The sequence below is a fragment of the Pelobates fuscus genome, chromosome 1, assembly GCF_036172605.1.
Source record: "Pelobates fuscus isolate aPelFus1 chromosome 1, aPelFus1.pri, whole genome shotgun sequence".
NCBI classification, from domain to species: Eukaryota; Metazoa; Chordata; class Amphibia; order Anura; family Pelobatidae; genus Pelobates; species Pelobates fuscus.
The window spans coordinates 387210907-387232220 of NC_086317.1; the positions used below are offsets into that span (position 1 = coordinate 387210907).

The 21314-nt window shown below is 45.9% G+C and overlaps 1 protein-coding gene across 1 annotated transcript in view; it reads right to left on the reverse strand.

Moving 5' to 3' along the window:
• The window catches only part of COQ10A (coenzyme Q10A), a 43592-nt gene that overhangs the window by 3101 nt on the left and 19177 nt on the right, over positions 1-21314 (reverse strand). The window contains exons 2-4 of the mRNA XM_063426324.1: positions 9010-9165; positions 6000-6192; positions 1897-1998 (exon numbers count right to left, since the gene is read on the reverse strand). Of these exons, the coding sequence (XP_063282394.1) occupies positions 1897-1998; positions 6000-6192; positions 9010-9165 (451 nt within the window). The remainder of the gene's footprint in view (positions 1-1896; positions 1999-5999; positions 6193-9009; positions 9166-21314) is intronic.

The following is a 21314-nucleotide window of genomic DNA, read 5'->3' on the forward strand; positions in this document are numbered from 1 at the left end:
CGATGTGCAAACCACGTGCACACTCTCCTACTATGAGGACCTCTGTTTACATTCAGGACCCCAACCTCATTGAATTTCCTTTCTGTACAAATTACTATTAACCCCATTAGCTGAATTCCTCCCTCCCCTAGTTCACTAAGTAGTGAATTGTGAGATTTAAAAAACTCCCGGGACAGAACTCAATAGGATCTAATTTTCTTACTCACACATTAATAGTCCATTAGCACCTAATATCATGAGGCAGGATATAAACTGATCACACACTGGCACTGCACCCCTGAGATTTTATCTGATTTATTTTAAAGCTGACCTGGAATGTTGGTGGGGTTACCTCTGATAAGACCTTTCTGGCAATAGATCCATTAGGTGGTCTCCTGGATGGTGGATTCTTTTCTTCAATTCACAATGGGAACATCCCTATTGCATGCCTCCCAACCATCCTTAGTTCTCCCGGCAAGTCCTGCCTTCCCCTTAAGGCAAAATCAGTGGCACAATGGAGTCACTGGCCCCGCCCCCTTTTATCTCATCCTAGCAGCGTCCAGTCTCTCGGAATGCCAATGTTGGGGTAGTATGCTATTGCATCTCACAAAAGTTACCATTCCAATCTATCAGTAATCACACACTTAATTAAAAGCAACACGCAGCCTCATCCCAAGGCTCTAAAAAAAACAAACGGATAGTGGTACCTACAGTCCAAGTCCAGATTCTCAGGATGTTCACATTCCTATGAACAAATAATCCCCCCCCCCACAAAAGGCATCAAAGCTATACTTACAACTGGTTTTATTGGTTTCAAAGAATGTCTGAAAAGTTGGCGGGCTCTAGGGAAGCGGATGGTGAATTCTATATTTCCTTACCTTGGTAATTTTAGACACACCACTTCTGAATTGGGCACTAAGATGTGCCTCCTCCTGTATTTTCCCCATCTCACCTTTTTCCCCCGTCCTCTTTCGTCATGCCTTTCTTTCTATCTATTCTTTTTATTTTGAGCAGTCAACAGCTCTCGGTACCATTTTACCCCACTTACAATGTATTATTATTGGATCTTTGTACCTGATTTGCCAACTCTATGCTACATTTTGTTTTCTATACTTTTCCCTTGCATGCATCCCTACTAAGTATATTTTACCGACACTTTGAATATTTTGCTCTTTATTGACGACTGTTTAATAAACGTTATAAGATTTAAAAAAAAAAAAAAAAGGTGGAAAGAAAAATAGCATAACTGCCAGTAGTTACAACTTCTAGTAGTTACAGTTTATCAGGACATAAAACTGCTACTTACACGAGCCAAATGGATCTGAAAGACATTACTGCTCAGGAACTACTACTTTTAGACACATTTAAAATGATGAAGAACAGAGGGCATCGTGTTTATTATTAGTGTGTCCATCCATCAGAGGGCTCAAAAGTCAACGTGAACGACGTATTGAATGCTTTTCTGCAAAAACCTGCATTCCCCCATTCAGGTAGTACTCAAATAAACAATGTTTGCTGTCCAAAGAGTTTGATGCCGTAGGAGACAACATATTACATCTGGATATTGTTCATACTCACCTAGAGATCATGAACTCAATTATAATCTCTCCTAAATACAAGTATCATATATGACACTGGAGACTCCAAACTATTTTTGAAGAATGGTTGATCGTGTAAACTAGGTACTTAACTCAAAATATGCATTAAAAAAAAGCAACAACCAAAAATAGAAATACTTAGCAACAGGTAATAAAGCATCCTAAACAACGGTCTTAATTTCAGCTCTTGAAGTCAGTTGTAGAAAAGGATATTGTTCCAATCGAATAGGATCACTAACAAAATGATCTAACAATTACATTGTTAATATGCAGGTGCTCCAATATCAATGCAGGTGGTAGAATCCAATATTTAACCTACCGAGAAATCTACAGTGCATGTACGAGGGTATCCAGGGATGCCAGGACTAAAGCGCCAGTTGGTCTCCAGATGGTTGAAAAGGCGTCCATCGGTACAAATTGCCTGGAGACATGAACAGTTAACATTGTCAGTTTTCTGAGTAGACATTACAGATATAGGCATATACTCCTGCACAAGCAAATATTTTTTTCCAAAAAATAAAAAAATAGGATGCAAGCTTGTCCCTGTTTACACCTCCCTGGCTTGAAGCAATCTCCAATTTTGTTCTCGGCCAATGTCTTGTGACTTTGCAATCTATCTAGGACTTATAAATGGTAAGAAAAACATTTGGAAAGTTTCCAAACTGGCAGAGACCAATTTGGATTCTAGTTCACACGCACACACAATATCAAGGAGTAAATCAGACTGGTATCCTTGTAAAACTATGTTTTAGTTTCATAACTTATAAAATAAAAGGGAAATATCACTGCAAACATGTACAAACAATAAAATTAAAATTAAAACAAAAAAAACAATTTTAGTTTTGGTAGTAACTCAAAGTTAACTCATGTGCATACTTATTTTTTTTTTTTTTTGTAAATCTTTCTTTTATTGAGGCATTTGTGAGGGATACAGAATAGAAAAAGGGAAATGCGTGGGTAATCATCAAAGTGGATTCGTACAGCGAAAACAGTATGAATTACATTTCCATAATGGTATTGCCTCATTTTGTTTATGTTTTTGTGAGTCAGTAAATGAGAACGCAATTTAAACAGGTTAACAGTAAGTGCTACATGACAGGTACGATCTTGTCATCATAGGCAGTTATACAGGAACGTATAGGCTGAGTGTCATGAGCTAAGGCTGATCTGTTAGAGCTAAACAAAAGCAGACGTGTTAAACAAGACAGAGCAAAGCAAAGCTCTACCAGAGAGAGTATATACAAAGTATAAGTTAAGTTATATGTGATTGGTGTGTGTGACAGGTTATCTCTCGCTTTAGTGTGTGTGTGACAGGTTATCTCTCGCTTTAGTGTGTGTGTGACAGGTTATCTTTCGCTTTAGTGTGTGTGTGACAGGTTATCCCTCGCTTTAGTGTGTGTGTGACAGGTTATCTTTCGCTTTAGTGTGTGTGTGACAGGTTATCCCTCGCTTTAGTGTGTGTGTGACAGGTTATCCCTCGCTTTAGTGTGTGTGTGACAGGTTATCTCTCGCTTTAGTGTGTGTGTGACAGGTTATCTCTCGCTTTAGTGTGTGTGTGACAGGTTATCCCTCGCTTTAGTGTGTGTGTGACAGGTTATCCCTCGCTTTAGTGTGTGTGTGACAGGTTATCCCTCGCTTTAGTGTGTGTGTGACAGGTTATCCCTCGCTTTAGTGTGTGTGTGACAGGTTATCCCTCGCTTTAGTGTGTGTGTGACAGGTTATCCCTCGCTTTAGTGTGTGTGTGACAGGTTATCCCTCGCTTTAGTGTGTGTGTGACAGGTTATCCCTCGCTTTAGTGTGTGTGTGACAGGTTATCTCTCGCTTTAGTGTGTGTGTGACAGGTTATCTTTCGCTTTAGTGTGTGTGTGACAGGTTATCTTTCGCTTTAGTGTGTGTGTGACAGGTTATCTTTCGCTTTAGTGTGTGTGTGACTGGTTATATCTCGCTTTAGTGTGTGTGTGACAGGTTATTCCTCGCTTTAGTGTGTGTGTGACAGGTTATAAATTACATACATCTAGTTTGGAACTCAGAGAACTAGCTAGATAAGGAGGTATAAGTAATTAACACAGTAGGTTGACATGCTAAGTAACTGTGACAAGCTAATATTCCACTGGGTCATGCTGTCATCATCCTATCCTCCTCGCTAGCATAAAAAAGTGGCCTAAACAGTGAGTTGTAAAGCATAACATAAAAATATAAAGGAAACATCAAATGAAAAAAAAAAAAAAAAAAAAAAACCAGAAAAAACTATAACTTTTGCGGATAAAAACCGTATGGGGCATCAGTTATGTCTAAAGTCCCGGTCAGCCTACCCCAGCAAGAGGTATACCACAGTCCCACTCTGTTGCTTTTGCGAGTCCTGGTCTTGGTCGCGGCATGCGTTCAGGGGGTACACCGTGTTGTGGTTGTGGGACGTTGTTGCGCTGACCCGGTGTTGCTGCCATGTTGGGCCCTGTGCCTCGCCATCCCCGCTCCCGATTTGATGGCAAGGTGGATCCCATCCGGTGAGCCTTCTGCTTGCCCGAGTGCCTCATGTTCGTCTGACGCCCCAACGGAGCTGTGCTTGCTTGGTTGTGTCTCTCAGTCAGGGTCTGTTTGCAGTGGCCGCTGGAGACAGGCAGGTATATTAAGTTTTGGCGGGTTCGCCATTCCGTCCGGGTGTTTCCTCTGCGTCCCAGATTCCTGCCCCTCCGGCTCCGGGCCTTAATGAGAGCCTTCGCCTTGTGTCCATGGAGCCTCCCAATCTCGGTGGTTGGCTCGGGGGCCCGCGGGTTCTCCCTTTCCCGGGTGTCCCCACGGGTGTATGGACGGCTTGGAGTGAACTCCTGGTGGGTTCCCAGCCCAGAAAGGAGTCGGGCAGTCAGGACTGCAGTTTCGAACGCCCTCTTGGTGGGTGCTGCTGGTTTAATTCTCGGCTTGGTTTCGCAGGCTTTCCTCCGCTCTGGTGGTGGTAGGCCCAAGCTGCTCCGCTTCAGTTGCGGTATGGCGGCCATTTTGGTAGCACTGTGCTGGTTGCTCATGTGTCGTTTGCTTGTCTGTAATAAGGTAAGCGGTTGCAGTCTAGCCTCCAGCTTGCGCCAGAAATCATCGAAGATTGCATCCAACCTCTGTAGGGTCCCATGCTGTGGGTCTTTAGGCTTAGGGGGACGCGTGGCATCCGCCATGCTTGTTGCCGCTTCATGTTGTGTGCTTTTCAGTGCAGTCCCCCACCGCACCCTCTCTGGTCTCAGTTTGCCTCCCTGATGTGGACCGCGATCACCCCCGACGGTCCAGGGGGGGGAGTAACGGGGCTCCTGTTTGTTAAACATCGGAATCATGTGGCGCCGGACCGGGAGATCAGCCGCCTCTCCAGCTCTACGAGCGCCAGGCCTCATGTCAGAAGTCAGTCGGCCAGCCGGCCTCAGATTAGTTGCAGACCTCGGTGTCCGGTTAGTGCCCTTTTGTGGGTCAGGTAAGTCTATTTGGGTTGCCAGGTTTGAGTTATTTAGGGCCAGAAACTACAGAATTTGCTCTATTGTCTGAGGAGCTCTGCAGTAGCACGTCTGCCTTCCATGCTGGTCAGGCCCCGCCCCCCCATACTTATTTTTTATATACCCAGAAAATGTCAACACTTACACTACAATTAATAGTATTTTTGCAAGACTAGTTCATGTCTGCTTGAGGCATATGACAACTGGTGTAAGTATTAAATATTTATATTTTTTATTTATAAAAATCACGTGTGTATGTAATGTTGCACAGTCACAAATGCTTTTAGCGTGCCTGCAGTGAACCAGGACACAGATATCGGGCTTCTAATCATTTTCTGATTTCAGTGATTATCAAAGAAGTGTTTCAGATCCCTGGATAAAAAAAAAAAAAAAAAAAAGTTTTGTATGTAAGTTCCTTTTGGAACTTGTGTTCTGTGTGTATTTCTAGGGATCCCAGTGATAGAGTCTTCTGACCCGTTTGCTGGCTGAACGATCCCTCTAGCCCTGAGATTAAGTAAGAAAGCTATGCCTGTGTAATAAGTGGGGGGACTGATTAAAACCCAAGCTGTATGCCAATGAAATTTTATTGTATACAGGGATTCAAACCACATCCTACCCATAGGCAATAATGGAGTCCTCTGTGAGCACATGGCCTTTCACCAAGCAAAACCAGTTTGGTTGTTGATAAAATCACTGAAGATGTTGGTGTACATAAATAGCTGAAGGATCCTGTTATATACTTTTTTTTACATATACTTCATATGACAAAATAAATAGCTTTTCAAAAATGTATTAAACTATTATTATATCAAAAAAATTGTTTTGAGATGACAGTTGTACTTCAAAAGTATATGGTTAACCCTAGATAAAAAAAAAAGATTCTTGCTTGATAAATATGTGCAAGACTATCTTTATTACATTATAAAAAACAAGAATAAACCAACAACCTTACCTTAACCAGGTGGGGACGCACTAATGTGAGAATGGATGTATAGCGCTCCATGATGGGTGGGAAGCCGATTTCCAGCTGTGCTTTAGCATATCCTGTGCGTTTTGAGATTATGTTCGACGTTTTACACCATGGTACAAACTGTTTGTATTCTTCCACATTGGACACCACCTCATACATCTCCTGCATGGAGTATCTGAGGAGAAAGGAAAAGTTTTAAACCAAAGCACACTGTAATTTTTTTATTCAGCATAGAGATGTACTTTGTGTAATGTTTCACAAAAATCCTGCATTTTTATTTAGGGCAAATATTTAGAGTAAATTAGTTTCAAGTTAAATGCATGCCTGTCCTGTTAAAGGGACACTATAGACACCCAGAAAACGTAATCTTATTGAAGTGTTTATATTGCAGAGTTAACACTAAATAATTATATAATAAATGATTTACTCATACAAAAACTGTTAATTAAAGAAAACCCACAGGATCAACAGTTCTCTCCCTGTCGATGTAAAATCTAAACATATAGGACTTATATACTCTTTCTGGGAGATAAATGAGAAATTCCTCACCCACCATTAGAGTTTGTATTGCCAGTAATAGTTTGTATCAGCTGAGAGACAATATTGGTAATCCCTCCGGTTTTCAGTTACGCAGAATAAGATGACATAAGTATTGTTTGAATATACAAACAGTAATGGAATGTAGTTTATAGAGATGTTCTTTACTTATATTGTAGGGAGTTATGTAAAGCAGTATGTGGGTGGGAAAGCCAGTAATTGAAAGGGAGCAGGCCCACCCAAATAAGGGACAGGTCAGCCTGTCATGTCTGCCAATCACAACCTCAATTAAAAAAATTTGGTTAGCTTTTAAAATAATTGAACCGTTTCAGATAAACTTTTCAAATTATTTAATATTTAGAAAAAAATAGCTTTTGATGTATTGGTATATATATATATTATTTTAAAAATATTTATATACACATATCTTAATTTTCTAAAATCATTTAAAAGTGTATCCAAAAATATTATTAATATTACCCACGTTGTCTGGCCCCATTAAGGGTGAACAATGCACAGGGCACGGTTATAGGACTCTGCTTATTGCCTGACAACCTTAGCAAAGTGTAAGTGCCTCTAATGATGTTCTCATACTACACTTATTCTAGACAGTTTCCTGTTCACCCAAAAACCAGTACACCAGGGAACAAACCTGGGACGGTATGAAAGGTACCCAAAATCAGTATTGTCCCACATTAAGCAAGGAGGCCTCTTGCAGCTGTTATATGACTAAGTTGTTCTGTTACATGGATTCTAGTAATTTAAGATATAGAAATTTATTTTATACTGGAAATGTGTACACTAAGACTTCTTATCAGTACTAAAGCACAGGTCCGCTGCAAATATAGATTAAATTACTTTCACTTTCCCCAAAAAAATGTTTAAAGTCAAATCTACATCAATTATGTTTTTAACGAATAAAACCAAATAATTTAGCCACCTTGAGGGCAAAAATAGCTGTAAAGTGACTAAATACACAGGAATTTCTCTCATTTTGATAAACTCATAATGCACAACAATAAATCATGTATACAATTACTAAAATAGAATCCCTTGCGCACAGCAGTGGTTCTATATGATATGTCATTTAACCCCAGGCTGTGATTCCATTTATTACATGGGTTAAATGAAATTGTTCAATAAGCAGATAGGAGTCATATGGCATCTGCTATCTACCTACCTCCAGCCAGCCCAGTTTACAGTTTTTCAGCCGGGCGGGAGGGGGGCCCTGAGGGTGGGGGGGAACTATTAATACTATAGTGCCAGGAAAACGCGTTTGTTTTCCTGGCACTATAGTGGTCCTTTAAGACAAGTATATCGGCTTAATTTGGAGTAAAGTTTGGGGAACAAGATAAGTATTGGATTTCCCATAACATTTACAAGACCTGTGTAAAGTGCCTACGACAGTGGAAAAATGGACAAAGGAAAAATGTCAACTTTTTAAAAAGCAGATGGGACAGACACATCATGGCAGACTACTGTTGGAGCCTCCAATGTGATTGTCCTGATAACCCATATATAAAAAAATAATTAAAAAAAAATAAACATGGGGCGGAGCGGAATCTGGGGCAAAAAGCGGCGGGATTGCCCCACTGAACCCAACGATACCACCCAGGGGCCTGTCGGAGCAGGGAACGCTGATACTCAAATGCGGCCTTCTGGGGCTGAAGCTCTCCTCGCCGCAAGAGCCCGCAAGCGACCCCACCTCAGCCTTCCTTTAAGGCAGTGTTCCCAACCCAGTCCTCAAGTACCCCCTACCAGTCCAGGATTTAGGGATTACCCAATTGTGTCTAAGGTGTTTTAGAAAAAAAGAAAAAAACACTTTATACACAGCAGGGTAATCTCTAAATCCTGGACTGGTAGGGGGTACTTGAGGACTGGGTTGGGAACCCCTGCTTTAACCCCTTAAGGACACATGACATGTGTGACATGTCACGATTCCCTTTTATTCCAGAAGTTTGGTCCTTAAGGGGTTAAGGGATTAAACCGCCCCTCTTCTACCCTGGGGACTGCCAGTTTGTGCTCCCTGTCTGCACTACAAGCAACGGAGAGTTGGAAATTCCAAAGCTCAGCTCTGCTCTTCTTAGAAGCATTTCTGCCTATGGCAATCTTTATTGAAGATATGATAAGGCCACTTGGAGACTTTTTCCCCTAATTTGGTTATTTTGGTCAGTTTTTATTTAATTTGAATTGCCAGCAATTCAAGCTTTAGTGAATAATCCTGATAGTTAGACTACACGTTATCATATTTATGACACACAAAACTTATAAAAGAAAAAATTTAGAAAGTTTACTAAATAAATATCATTGCAGATTACATGTCCACAATGTAACCTAGAATGTAAAAAGGGAATAATAATATTTTGCATTCTAGGAGTAGTTGAAGGGAGAAAAATATATTTATACTGTAGGAGTGTGTCCACATATGGTTAGAATATAGAGATTTCCCCCTTACCCAATAATCCTCCTCTCTGAATATTCCTTCCGTTTATTGGTCAGTGGCCCACCAAAGCCCAGGAAGCTCCGACAGTGCTGAACACAAGGACTGCTGGCATCTTGCAAGATTACTTTAGAGTTTCTTGTCATGAGAATACCACAGGATGACAGATGCCTGGAAGAAAGAAAGAAACTATTAGCGGTTGACATGTGGGAAGATAGTGCTTACATATTAAAATGCTTTATAGCTATGATGGAGCTAGAAGTTTCTCAGCAATGGATCCAAACAACATATTTTAGAAGATCAAAGAGATGCAATTCCACCATAATGCATAGTGCAGTGTATCCAAACTGTAGATTACCATATTGCAGTCCTCAATCCATTATTATGGAAAAACTATCAGGTAGTCCTTTTTATTCCCCAGGCAAACGGTGACATTATCAGACCAAAGCAACCACCTCATTTCTTAACACTGTATCTATTTGTCCAACAGTATTAATACAGGCAAATATTAGATGTGCGTAACAACAAACAATGGAACAAAAAGAAAGGTTAAGTCCAAAAAACACTAAGAAACACTGACTGTATTGTCATAAAGAAACATTAAGGAAGGGCATTGCACAATATGGATTTTAACCAACGTGGCTTATCTCACCTTGAACTGACCTCAGGTTTTTTTTTCCTTTTATGATTGAATACATTACACCATTTTGTTTCTATAGCAAAGTTCTTACATCACAGGTGCTGAAGACTGCATTTGTCTTATACTACATTTGGTTATCTGATTCCACACAAATTTAAATATAACATCACATACACAGATCCCCGCAATCTATATATGTAAGTAGCAAGAACATGGAACAAAAAAGAAAAATGTGTACTTTGCAAAATCAGAAAGTTGATTCAAAATAGATTTACAGTACAGAATTAAAAGGAAGGATTAGGTACACATTATTACAGATGCTTATGACAAATACATCCTGTTCAGAAGGAATAAATTACAGTAGCATATGATGCAGAATACATTTTCTATGAACATCTAAATAAGCAAACAAAAAGACAAAAAAGAGGTTCTAAAAGCCATAAATATATGTTTTTTTTTTTTATTTACTCAGCCTTTAAGAGAGTAAGATTATAAGCAGATTTTAAAGGGACACTATGGTCATCAGAACAACTATAGCTTATTGTAGTTGTTCTGGTGTCTATAGCCTGTCCCTGCTGTCTTTTTGCTGTAAACACCGCCTTTTCAGAGAAAATGCAGTCTTTACATTGCAGACAGCCACGAGAGGTGCTACCTGGGTTAGTGCTGTACAGCAGTGTTCCCCAACCCCCGGGCCGCGGACCGGTACCGGTCCGTGGATCAAACGGTACCGGGCCGCCCAGGGGTGTGCGAGCCTGCCGGCTAATGCAGGGCTGGCATTGCCCAAGTGCCAGCCCTGCAATGTGCCTGCGGACCGGAGGGGAGATCAGAGATCTCCCTCCCCGGTCCGCAGGCACATTGCTGACAGCCGGCAGGGGAGGGAGTGAGAGAGGACCCGGGAGCTCTTACCTGCAGCTCCTCCGGGTCCTCCTCTCGCGAGATTTGGAGCGTTGCCGCAGTTACCACGGCAACGCTCCAAATCTCGCGAGAGTGAACTCTAGCCCTGTAACTGGGCTAGAGTTCATCTCACCACCACTGGGACCACCAGGGAATACCCACCGGACCACCAGGGACTAAGAAATGTCCCCCCTCCTCCCAGTAAAGGTAAGAAGGGAGGGGGGACATCAATATATTATTTTTAATTAAATAAATAAAAAAAAGCCTCCCTACCCTCCTTACTCCCCATACACACACTGCCCCCATACACACACTGCCCCATACACACACTACACACACAGCCCTACACACACTGCCCCACAAACACTGCCCCATACACACACTACACACACAGCCCCACAAACACTGCCCCATACACACACTACACACACAGCCCCACAAACACTGCCCCATACACACACTACACACACTGCCCCCATACACACACTACACACACTGCCCCCAAACACTGCCCCATACACACACTACACACACAGCCCCACAAACACTGCCCCCCATACACACACTACACACACAGCCCCACAAACACTGCCCCATACACACACTACACACACTGCCCCATAAACACACTACACACACTGCCCCCAAACACTGCCCCATACACACACTACACACACTGCCCCACAAATACTGCCCCATACACACACTACACACACAGCCCCACAAACACTGCCCCATACACACACTACACACACTGCCCCACAAACACTGCCCCATACACACACAGCCCCACAAACACTGCCCCCATACACACACTACACACACTGCCCCATACACACACTACACACCCAGCCCCACAAACACTGCCCCATACACACACTACACACACTGCCCCACAAACACTGCCCCATACACACACAGCCCCACAAACACTGCCCCCATACACACACTACACACACTGCCCCCATACACACACTACACACACTGCCCCATACACACACTACACACCCAGCCCCACAAACACTGCCCCATACACACACTACACACACTGCCCCACAAACACTGCCCCATACACACACTACACACACTGCCCCGCAAACACTGCCCCCATACACACACTACACACACTGCCCCGCAAACACTGCCCCCATACACACACTACACACACTGCCCCACAAACACTGCCCCATACACACACTACACACACTGCCCCACAAACACTCCCCCATACACACACTACACACACTGCCCCCAAACACTGCCCCCATACACACACTACACACACTGCCCCCATACACACACTACACACACTGCCCCCATACACACACTACACACCCAGCCCCACAAACACTGCCCCATACACACACTACACACACTGCCCCACAAACACTGCCCCATACACACACTACACACACTGCCCCGCAAACACTGCCCCCATACACACACTACACACACTGCCCCGCAAACACTGCCCCCATACACACACTACACACACTGCCCCACAAACACTCCCCCATACACACACTACACACACTGCCCCCAAACACTGCCCCCATACACACACTACACACACTGCCCCCATACACACACTGCCCCCAAACACTGCCCCACACACACACTGCAAACACTGCCCCATACATACACTACACACACTGCCCCACAAACACTGCCCCATACACACACTACACACACTGCCCCCAAACACTGCCCCATACACACACTACACACACTGCCCCGCAAACACTGCCCCCCATACACACACCGCCCCAAACACACACACACACTGCAACTCTCACACACACTGCCACCCTCACATACACACTGCACCGCTCACACACACATACACACAATTTTGAGTCTATGTCTTTATGTGACTGTGTTTGTGATTTTCTGACTGTATGTGTCTGCGTGTTTTTTTAATATATGTGACTGTTTTTTTTTTTTTTGTCTTATTAAATCAAAACAAGCGGGCCACGGAAAAATTATCAAATGTTTACCGGTCCGCGGCGATAAAAAGGTTGGGGAGCACTGCTGTACAGTACCGATGTTCAGCGTCTCCACACTCTGCATGGAGACGCTGAACGTTCCCCATAGAGAGACACTCTATTAATGCATCTCTATGAGGAGATGCGGATTGGCCAGGGCGGCTTTTGACTCCACACTGACCGCCTCCTATGGGAAAGCTTTGTGATTGGCTGACATAATCAATTCTGATGAGGTCAGCCAAAGAGGCGGGGCCAGCACTGCCGGACCTACGTGGCGCTGGAAATTATATATAAAGGAGGGGGTGGGGAGACTAAATAGTGTTTTTAATTTCAGGAATACATAAAGTGAAAAGCATTGGATTGGCTGTAATCGGCAGGGAGGCGGAATGGCCAATCAGCATCTCCTCAGAGATGCATTGAATCAAATTCCGCGGAAAATTAGTATTTCTATGCCGAGCGTGGAGACACTGAATGGCAGTGCTGCCTACTGTGCAGCACTGCGCCAGGAAGCACATACAGTGGTCATCTGAGGATGGCCACTGGAGGTGTCCCTACGGTGAAAGTAAACACTGCCTTTTCACTGAAAAGGCAGTGTTTGCATTAAAATGCCTGCAGGAAATGATTATACTCACCAGAACAACTACATTAAAGGACCACTCTAGGCACCCAGACCACTTCAGCTTAATGAAGTGGTCTGGGTGCCAGGTCCTTCTAGGGTTAACCCATTTTTTCATAAACATAGCAGTTTCGGACGCCGAGGCTAATGGCGGCGTAAACCGGGAGCTCCCCAAAGGCTCAGCACAAATCCTCGCCCGACAAGCGATAACGACCGCATAAATGGGAAGAAACCATCGGACATCACAGGCTAGTCAGCCCTCCAGCACCCCGAAGGGGGCACAACACTCAGCCATGAGGCAATTTCTCGTGCCGCCGGCCGAGCCGCCAGCCCAGGCCTCAAATGACTCCGAGGCCTCAGGCCTCTCCCGCCCGACCTCACCACATGTCGAGCACCCAGGGGGAAACAGCACCCATCACCCCCAGCCTGAATGGATCGAGATGATCCGAAACCTGCCAACTAAAGCCGATCTAAAAGAGGCCAACGCCGCCTTACACAAGTCCCTCTCAGAGGAACTGCGCACCATGCGGGAGGACATCCAGGGCACCCAACAGAAGGTGGCCCAACTAGAAGCCGACTGCGACCACATGGCAGCGGCACAATCCGCAAATACCTGCAAACTCCAACAGCAGGGAGCCCAGCTGCGGCAAATGGCGCAGCATATTGAAGATCTCGATAACCGTGGGCGGAGGCAGAACATACGGATCAGGGGTATGCCAGAGGACTTAGATCAAACCACCCCTATCAGGGACACGTTGTCCGAGCTTTTCAACAACCTCCTCGGCCGACCGCCAACCACTCACATAGAATTCATTAGGGCACATAGAGCCCTCAGGCCGAGAGGACCCCCGGATGCCCCCCCTAGAGACATTATTTGCTGCCTTGCCCACTTCCAGACAAAGGAAGACATCCTACACAGAGCCAGAGACACCAAACAAGTGATCTCCAATGGGGTAGAGGTACAACTGTTCCCCGACCTATCACCAGCGACTCTTGCCTACAGGAGAGCAATGCGCCCTCTCACACGGACACTGCAGTCCAACAAGGTCCGATACAGATGGAACTTCCCTACGGGCCTACAAGCAACCACACAGAACGGTCCTTTCACTGTGAAAAGCGAGGAGGACATGGAAGACCTCCTGAGAGAGCTACACCTCACGCCGGTCCAAATGACCTGGCCAGACCCCCTGAACTTTTACTCCTTTCCACAGGGGCCGAACCCCCCAGCCCCAAGCCAACAGCAACGAGTGAGGAGGCCCCGACAACAAGCTACGAGACCGTCTGGCGCACCACACTAACGGCCCGAAGCAGATATTGCCCGAGATTGGACATTGTGAAAGACTTGGCCTAACACTACACGGCCCTCCTGAACACCCCCGACCACATGCCCCCCCGAGACACTGCCTGACCTATTCACCACACGGAACCAGCACAGCACTGTGGAACTGTTACTGTAAGCGACCCTCCTGACGGGCCGCGCCACCGCACCAGCAGAACCATCGAGAACTGGGGTGGACTAATACCGGTGGACTAATACTAACACTGCCAGACTTGACATACAGAACTGCTGAGAGCCCAGGCTCACACCAATACCGCCAGACCTGGCATACAAAACTGCTGAGAGCCCATGCTCGCAAGTACACCGGGGCCGAAAAGGAGGGGGGGGGGGGGAGGGGGGAGCCTGACTCCCTGGCTGGGGCCTGTCGCCGCCACCCACCCGGCCAGTAACGACCCTCGGCGAGCGGGCCGGGAGGGGTGGTGCCGGCGGGCCACACCTGGGGAGGGGGTTCCGGGGTGACCCGGAGATACTGGAACCCGGGGTAGCCAGACACAGACTAGACAAAACGCTGATGAAGTGATGACAGGGACCCACGGGGCCAGCACACACAGAGGGGCGACGACATTGGGGGTCACCTCAAGCCCACTCAATAGGCACACCCCGGAGCCAAGACGAAGCGGCCAGACCGCTGACGGACAGGGAACACACATCACACACTACCCGCTGCAGTAGAGACCAAAAGGACGGGGGAGATCGTGCGGGAGGGGGAGGCGAGGGAGGGATCCGGGTTGAGGCACAGAGTAATAGGCCTATACAGGCAAGCTTCACGATGACCAAAGCTAGTGGGCCAAAACTATGTTATCGTTTTGATAGACTCGTTGTCTAATTCATGTAATGTTAATGTTCATGTTTTAATGATGTTTTCGATGTTGTTGCTAAATTTCGATGACCTTACTCCCACACAGGCCGTGAGGCCACACAACCTCGGGCGAGGATTCAGACACCAGCCACAGATGAGACGCGCATTGGAGCCACAGGGGATCGACACGGGTCTGTGACGGCAGTAGGTGACCAAGTGTCACGTCTAAACATTTGTTATGAAGGAACACAACTGCAGATTTCGTATAGTTGAATATTTATTAATGAAAGTAAAAGGAAAAGACTTTAATTCCAATTTACAGGTACTGTAGCTTTAAGTAGTAAACGATAACTGAAGTCCACAATTACAGGCACTGTAGCTTTAAGGAGTAAATGATAACTGAAGTCCACAGTTATATGCACTGTAGCTTTAAGGAGTAAACGGTAGTAAATTGCAGACACTGAATCAATAAAGAGTCTCTTAGTAGAGTTAACGGTTTAGGTGATAAGTAATTACAATAGCTGTTCCATACTTTAACTGAAGCAAGACAGATGCAGATAACTGATATGAAGTATGAGTTGAAGTTAGCTGTAACGGGATTGTTTTTACCGAAGGACTTTTGGAGACAGGTAATAACAGCTTTTAGATGCAACTCTTATCACATTGGTTTTACTTAGCTTCCGGCACATAGAACACTGGTTCCCGAGATCTCCTCAGAGGCGTATGAAGAGTGTTTAATCTTTAGTCGTGGATGAGGAGAGGTGAAGGGAACTTTGCAGAGTCGTTCAGTCCGGTCTGGTAGCAGAGGCTTTCACCATGAAGTTGTAGCCGGGTTGTGAGTAAGGAACGTAGTTCAATAATCCAGCCTTGATCAGCTGGTGCAGTCTGATTAAATAGGCAGACCGTGTCATACAGGGGTGTGGCTAGGCTCCGTGGAACCAGGAAGTAAGAGGATACCATAGTTAAGGCATTACAGTACCCCCTCTCTAATGAGCAACCTCTGGGTGCTATTGATTTGGCTTAGAAGGGTTCCGCTTGTGAAATTTGGAAATCAATTTATCAGCATGAACGACAGAGGAGTTTTCCCATGTATCTTCATCAATTCCATATCCTTTCCATCTGATGAGGTATTGTAAGGAGCCACGATGGATCCTTGAATCCAGTATACTTTGAATTTCGTATTCTTCTTCACCCTGGACCAATATGGGATCAGGAGAAGTAGTGACATTTCTTTGGAAAGGGTCAGGATGATGAGGCTTCAACAAGGACAATTGATTGGATCTTTGGCATACAGAACAAGATTTGACATAAGATTCGATAGTTTGGTCTTGACAAGGCCACCAACAGTATCTTTTAGACAATTCAAGGGTCCTTTTCATACCTGGATGACCTGCCAGAGGAGAATCATGAATAAATTCAAGTACTTTAATTCTGAAAGAGGGAGGTACATAAATCCGGTCTTTAAAATAGTAGAGACCGTTTTTCTTGGATAATTTCATTGATTTAGGAAGTTCAAGAGCATCTTCACTGAGACTTTTAATGTCGTCAATAAGAGAAGATAAGATTCCAATGACTTTAGGCAAAGGAGGTTCTTGAGGAGTTTTGTGTTGAGAAAGGACAGCTCCAATTGCAAATTCCGAAGCATCCGTTTCAAGGACATAAGGATATGAAGGATTTGGAAGTTGAAGGATAGGAGCTGTTGTAAACTTTCTCTTTAATTCACCAATGACTGTAGGAGGAGGAGACTCCAGTTCGGTGTCAGAACAACATGAGGTTTCAAAGCAATTAACAATTTGCAAGAGTTGAGAAACTCCCTGTATTTTGAACGATCTCCAGAGAACTTTTCAGGGTTACACACAGCAGGATCGCTAGCCGAGTGCAGAGTAGTATGGGGAGTATGAGTTTGTAAATCTCTGACATAGGTGAAAAGTCTTTCGTGAGTAACTTGCAGTTCTTGCATACCTTGGACTAGTGTATCAACTCTTTGATGCAGCGTAGCTATAGTAGAATCGAAATCTGCTGGATCCATTACAATGGCTGGATTATTCTGTCACGTCTAAACATTTGTTATGAAGGAACACAACTGCAGATTTCGTATAGTTGAATATTTATTAATGAAAGTAAAAGGAAAAGACTTTAATTCCAATTTACAGGTACTGTAGCTTTAAGTAGTAAACGATAACTGAAGTCCACAATTACAGGCACTGTAGCTTTAAGGAGTAAATGATAACTGAAGTCCACAGTTATATGCACTGTAGCTTTAAGGAGTAAACGGTAGTAAATTGCAGACACTGAATCAATAAAGAGTCTCTTAGTAGAGTTAACGGTTTAGGTGATAAGTAATTACAATAGCTGTTCCATACTTTAACTGAAGCAAGACAGATGCAGATAACTGATATGAAGTATGAGTTGAAGTTAGCTGTAACGGGATTGTTTTTACCGAAGGACTTTTGGAGACAGGTAATAACAGCTTTTAGATGCAACTCTTATCACATTGGTTTTACTTAGCTTCCGGCACATAGAACACTGGTTCCCGAGATCTCCTCAGAGGCGTATGAAGAGTGTTTAATCTTTAGTCGTGGATGAGGAGAGGTGAAGGGAACTTTGCAGAGTCGTTCAGTCCGGTCTGGTAGCAGAGGCTTTCACCATGAAGTTGTAGCCGGGTTGTGAGTAAGGAACGTAGTTCAATAATCCAGCCTTGATCAGCTGGTGCAGTCTGATTAAATAGGCAGACCGTGTCATACAGGGGTGTGGCTAGGCTCCGTGGAACCAGGAAGTAAGAGGATACCATAGTTAAGGCATTACACCAAGGAGAGATCCGACGGTTACGGACCGGACCCAGACGTTGCCCGCTAGGTGAGCCTTGACCTCCTTTCACTACCCCACGGGACGAGGCGTCAATCCAAGGTGCGCTGCCCACACAGGTCACAAGTGGAACCGTGCGCCGCAGCTCCCCGACGCCTACACCCAGACGCCACCGCAAGGTGACGAGACCTATACACCCCCCCCCCCAACCCCGTCCCTTCCCTTTACTCCACGCCTCTACACCCCCCCCTCATCCTACACCCCCCACTACTGACGGAGAAGCCCCACCAGGCAAAACATGGCACTGACCCCCGCCCCCCTCACTATCTTGACTGTTAACGCCAGGGGACTTAACCAGCCCGAAAAACGAACTGGAGCCCTGAGGGACTTTCATGCCCACAGGGCCTCAGTGGTCATGATCCAGGAGACGCACTTTAGGAAAGGAGACAGACCGAAACTGACGGACCACCACTACCCGCATGGATACTTTAGCGACTTCCAAGGAGGCAAATCTAGAGGGACTGCCATCCTCATTAACAAACGAGTGCCGTTCCAGGAGGGGGGGTGCCTCACCGACGACGACGGTAGATACCTCTTCCTCAAGGGCAAGATAGCTGAGCAGACCTACACATTTGCAACCATTTACGCTCCTAACAGACGACAGTGCCGCTTCCTCCTCCAGACACTACGCAAACTCCACACGTTCGCTGAGGGGACACTGGTACTAGGGGGGGACTTCAACATCACACTGGACCCAACCTGGGACTGCTCCTCCGGCACGTCCCATACCTCACCACAACAGCTACAATCCCTCAAATCACTCCTTAGGTCACACCGGCTGGTAGACTGCTGGAGAGCTCATCACCCCGACGAAAAGGACTACACACACTTCTCCCACCCACACCAGACATACTCCAGAATAGATCATTTCTACACCACACAATACGCGCTACCCCTAGTAGAAGACGCGACGATTGGTGTGGCGACGTGGTCGGACCACGCACCCGTTACCCTACGCTTAAAATCCCCGCTTTACCGACCCTCCATTATTAAATGGAGACTCAATGAGTATCTCCTGACCAGAACGGACCTCACGAACCACATCGGAGGGAAAATCAAGGACTATTTCCTAGACAACCCCCCAACAGAGACGTCCCCGACGATTAGATGGGAAGCCCACAAAAGCGTGATTCGGGGACACTTTATACAACAAGGGGCCCTACTCAAAAAACGATCCGAGGCCCGCCTGACCCAGATCCTGACAGACATACATCACGAGGAAGACCTAAACAAACACTCACCACTCTCCACACACCAAACGAAACTCCTGCAGCTGAGACGCGAGTTAACCTCGCTGCTCCACTCTAAGTTCCACAGGGACGCGATAAGACACAAAGCGTTCTTTTCCATACACGGGAACAAGAGCGGAAAACTTCTGGCCAAAATGCTTACCAAAAAGAGACAGCTCACATACATCGACAAAATTAGAGACAAAAGTGGTAAACTCCATCGCCTCCCGACCGACATACTGACCGCTATAAGGACGTACTACACTGACCTCTACTCCCTACCACAACCACACACAGAGACGGCGAAAACACGACTACGAGACAAAATACGCACATACCTCACCACTTACACATCCCCGACTATAGACGACACAACGGCAGCACTGCTAGACGAACCTATCACTCTGACAGAGCTGGCACAGGCGATTAAACAAACTAAACCAGGCAAGAGCCCGGGCCCTGACGGCCTCCCACTAAAATACTACAAGACCTTCTCGGACAGTTTATACCAGCCACTAGTAGACTCCTTTAACGCGGTGAGAGAGGGCCAACTCATCCCCAAACAAGCCCTGACAGCCCACATCACCATAATCCCCAAGGAGGGTAAGGATGGGGAACATTGCGGGAACTACAGGCCAATTTCCCTCATCAATTGCGATGTCAAACTCCTTGCAAAGATCCTGGCGTCGCGGCTACAGTCGCACATCCCCAGACTGGTCCACCCAGACCAGGTCGGGTTTGTGGGAGGTCGTGAGGCCAGGGACAACACCATCCGCACACTCACCCTCATGCACGGCAGGGGGGTGGGAGCCGGGGGCCTTCTCCTCCTGTCCACGGACGCGGAGAAGGCCTTCGACAGAGTCGGTTGGACATACCTTTTCGACACCCTGACACACGCGGGCCTGGATACCCACATGATGCGATGGATCACTGCTCTATATCATGAACCGACGGCACACGTCCTGGTTAACGGTGCGCTGACCCCCGAACTCACAATCCATAACGGCACCAGACAGGGCTGCCCCTTATCCCCGCTTTTGTTCGTCCTAGCCTTAGAACCGTTCTTGACACATATCAGAAACAACATTGACATCACAGGCATCACGACGGGCGACGTCCACCATAAAGTGGCCGCCTTCGCAGACGACCTGTTATTCTTCATCACCAACCCAAAAATAACCTTGCCCAACATCCAACAGGCCTTTAAGGAATTCGGAGAGATCTCCAACCTAAAAATTAACTATACTAAATCCCACATCCTAAACGTCAGTATCCCCAAAAAACGCGCTGACCCCCTACGCCAGAGCTTCCCATTCCAATGGGCAGACCAAAAAATCAGGTACCTAGGAACCTGGCTGACTAGGGATAGCAAAGACCTCTTCCAAGCCAACTTCGCCACCACACTCACCACCTTCCAGAAAGACATGAAAGAATGGGCACACCCACATATATCCTGGCTCGGGAGAGTCCAAGTCATCAAAATGAATTTCCTCCCACGCCTACTATACCTTTTTCAAACCATCCCAATTAAACTCCCCGGGGCGTTTTTTGCCACACTAAACACAGCCATGACCAAATACATCTGGGATGGTAGACGTCCCAGGATGAAAACCACCACTTTAATGAAACCAAAAAACATGGGGGGCCTAGCACTGCCGGACTTCCGCTTATATCACACGGCCACACATCTCCAGAGGGTGATGGAATGGACGAAAAGCGGAGTCCGCAAAATGTGGAAAATAGCGGAGGAATCGGAAGCGGGCATGCCGCTTGCAACCATACCCTGGGGCAGGAAGGACCCAGACACCCGAGCCATGTCCCCATATATTAAATCCACTCTGGACATATGGCGCAAAACGGCGAAAACACATAGCTTGGCGCCCTACCCATCCCCCCTGACACCTCTGGTACATAACGCAGACTTTAAACCGGGCTTCGACCCGAAAGCATTTC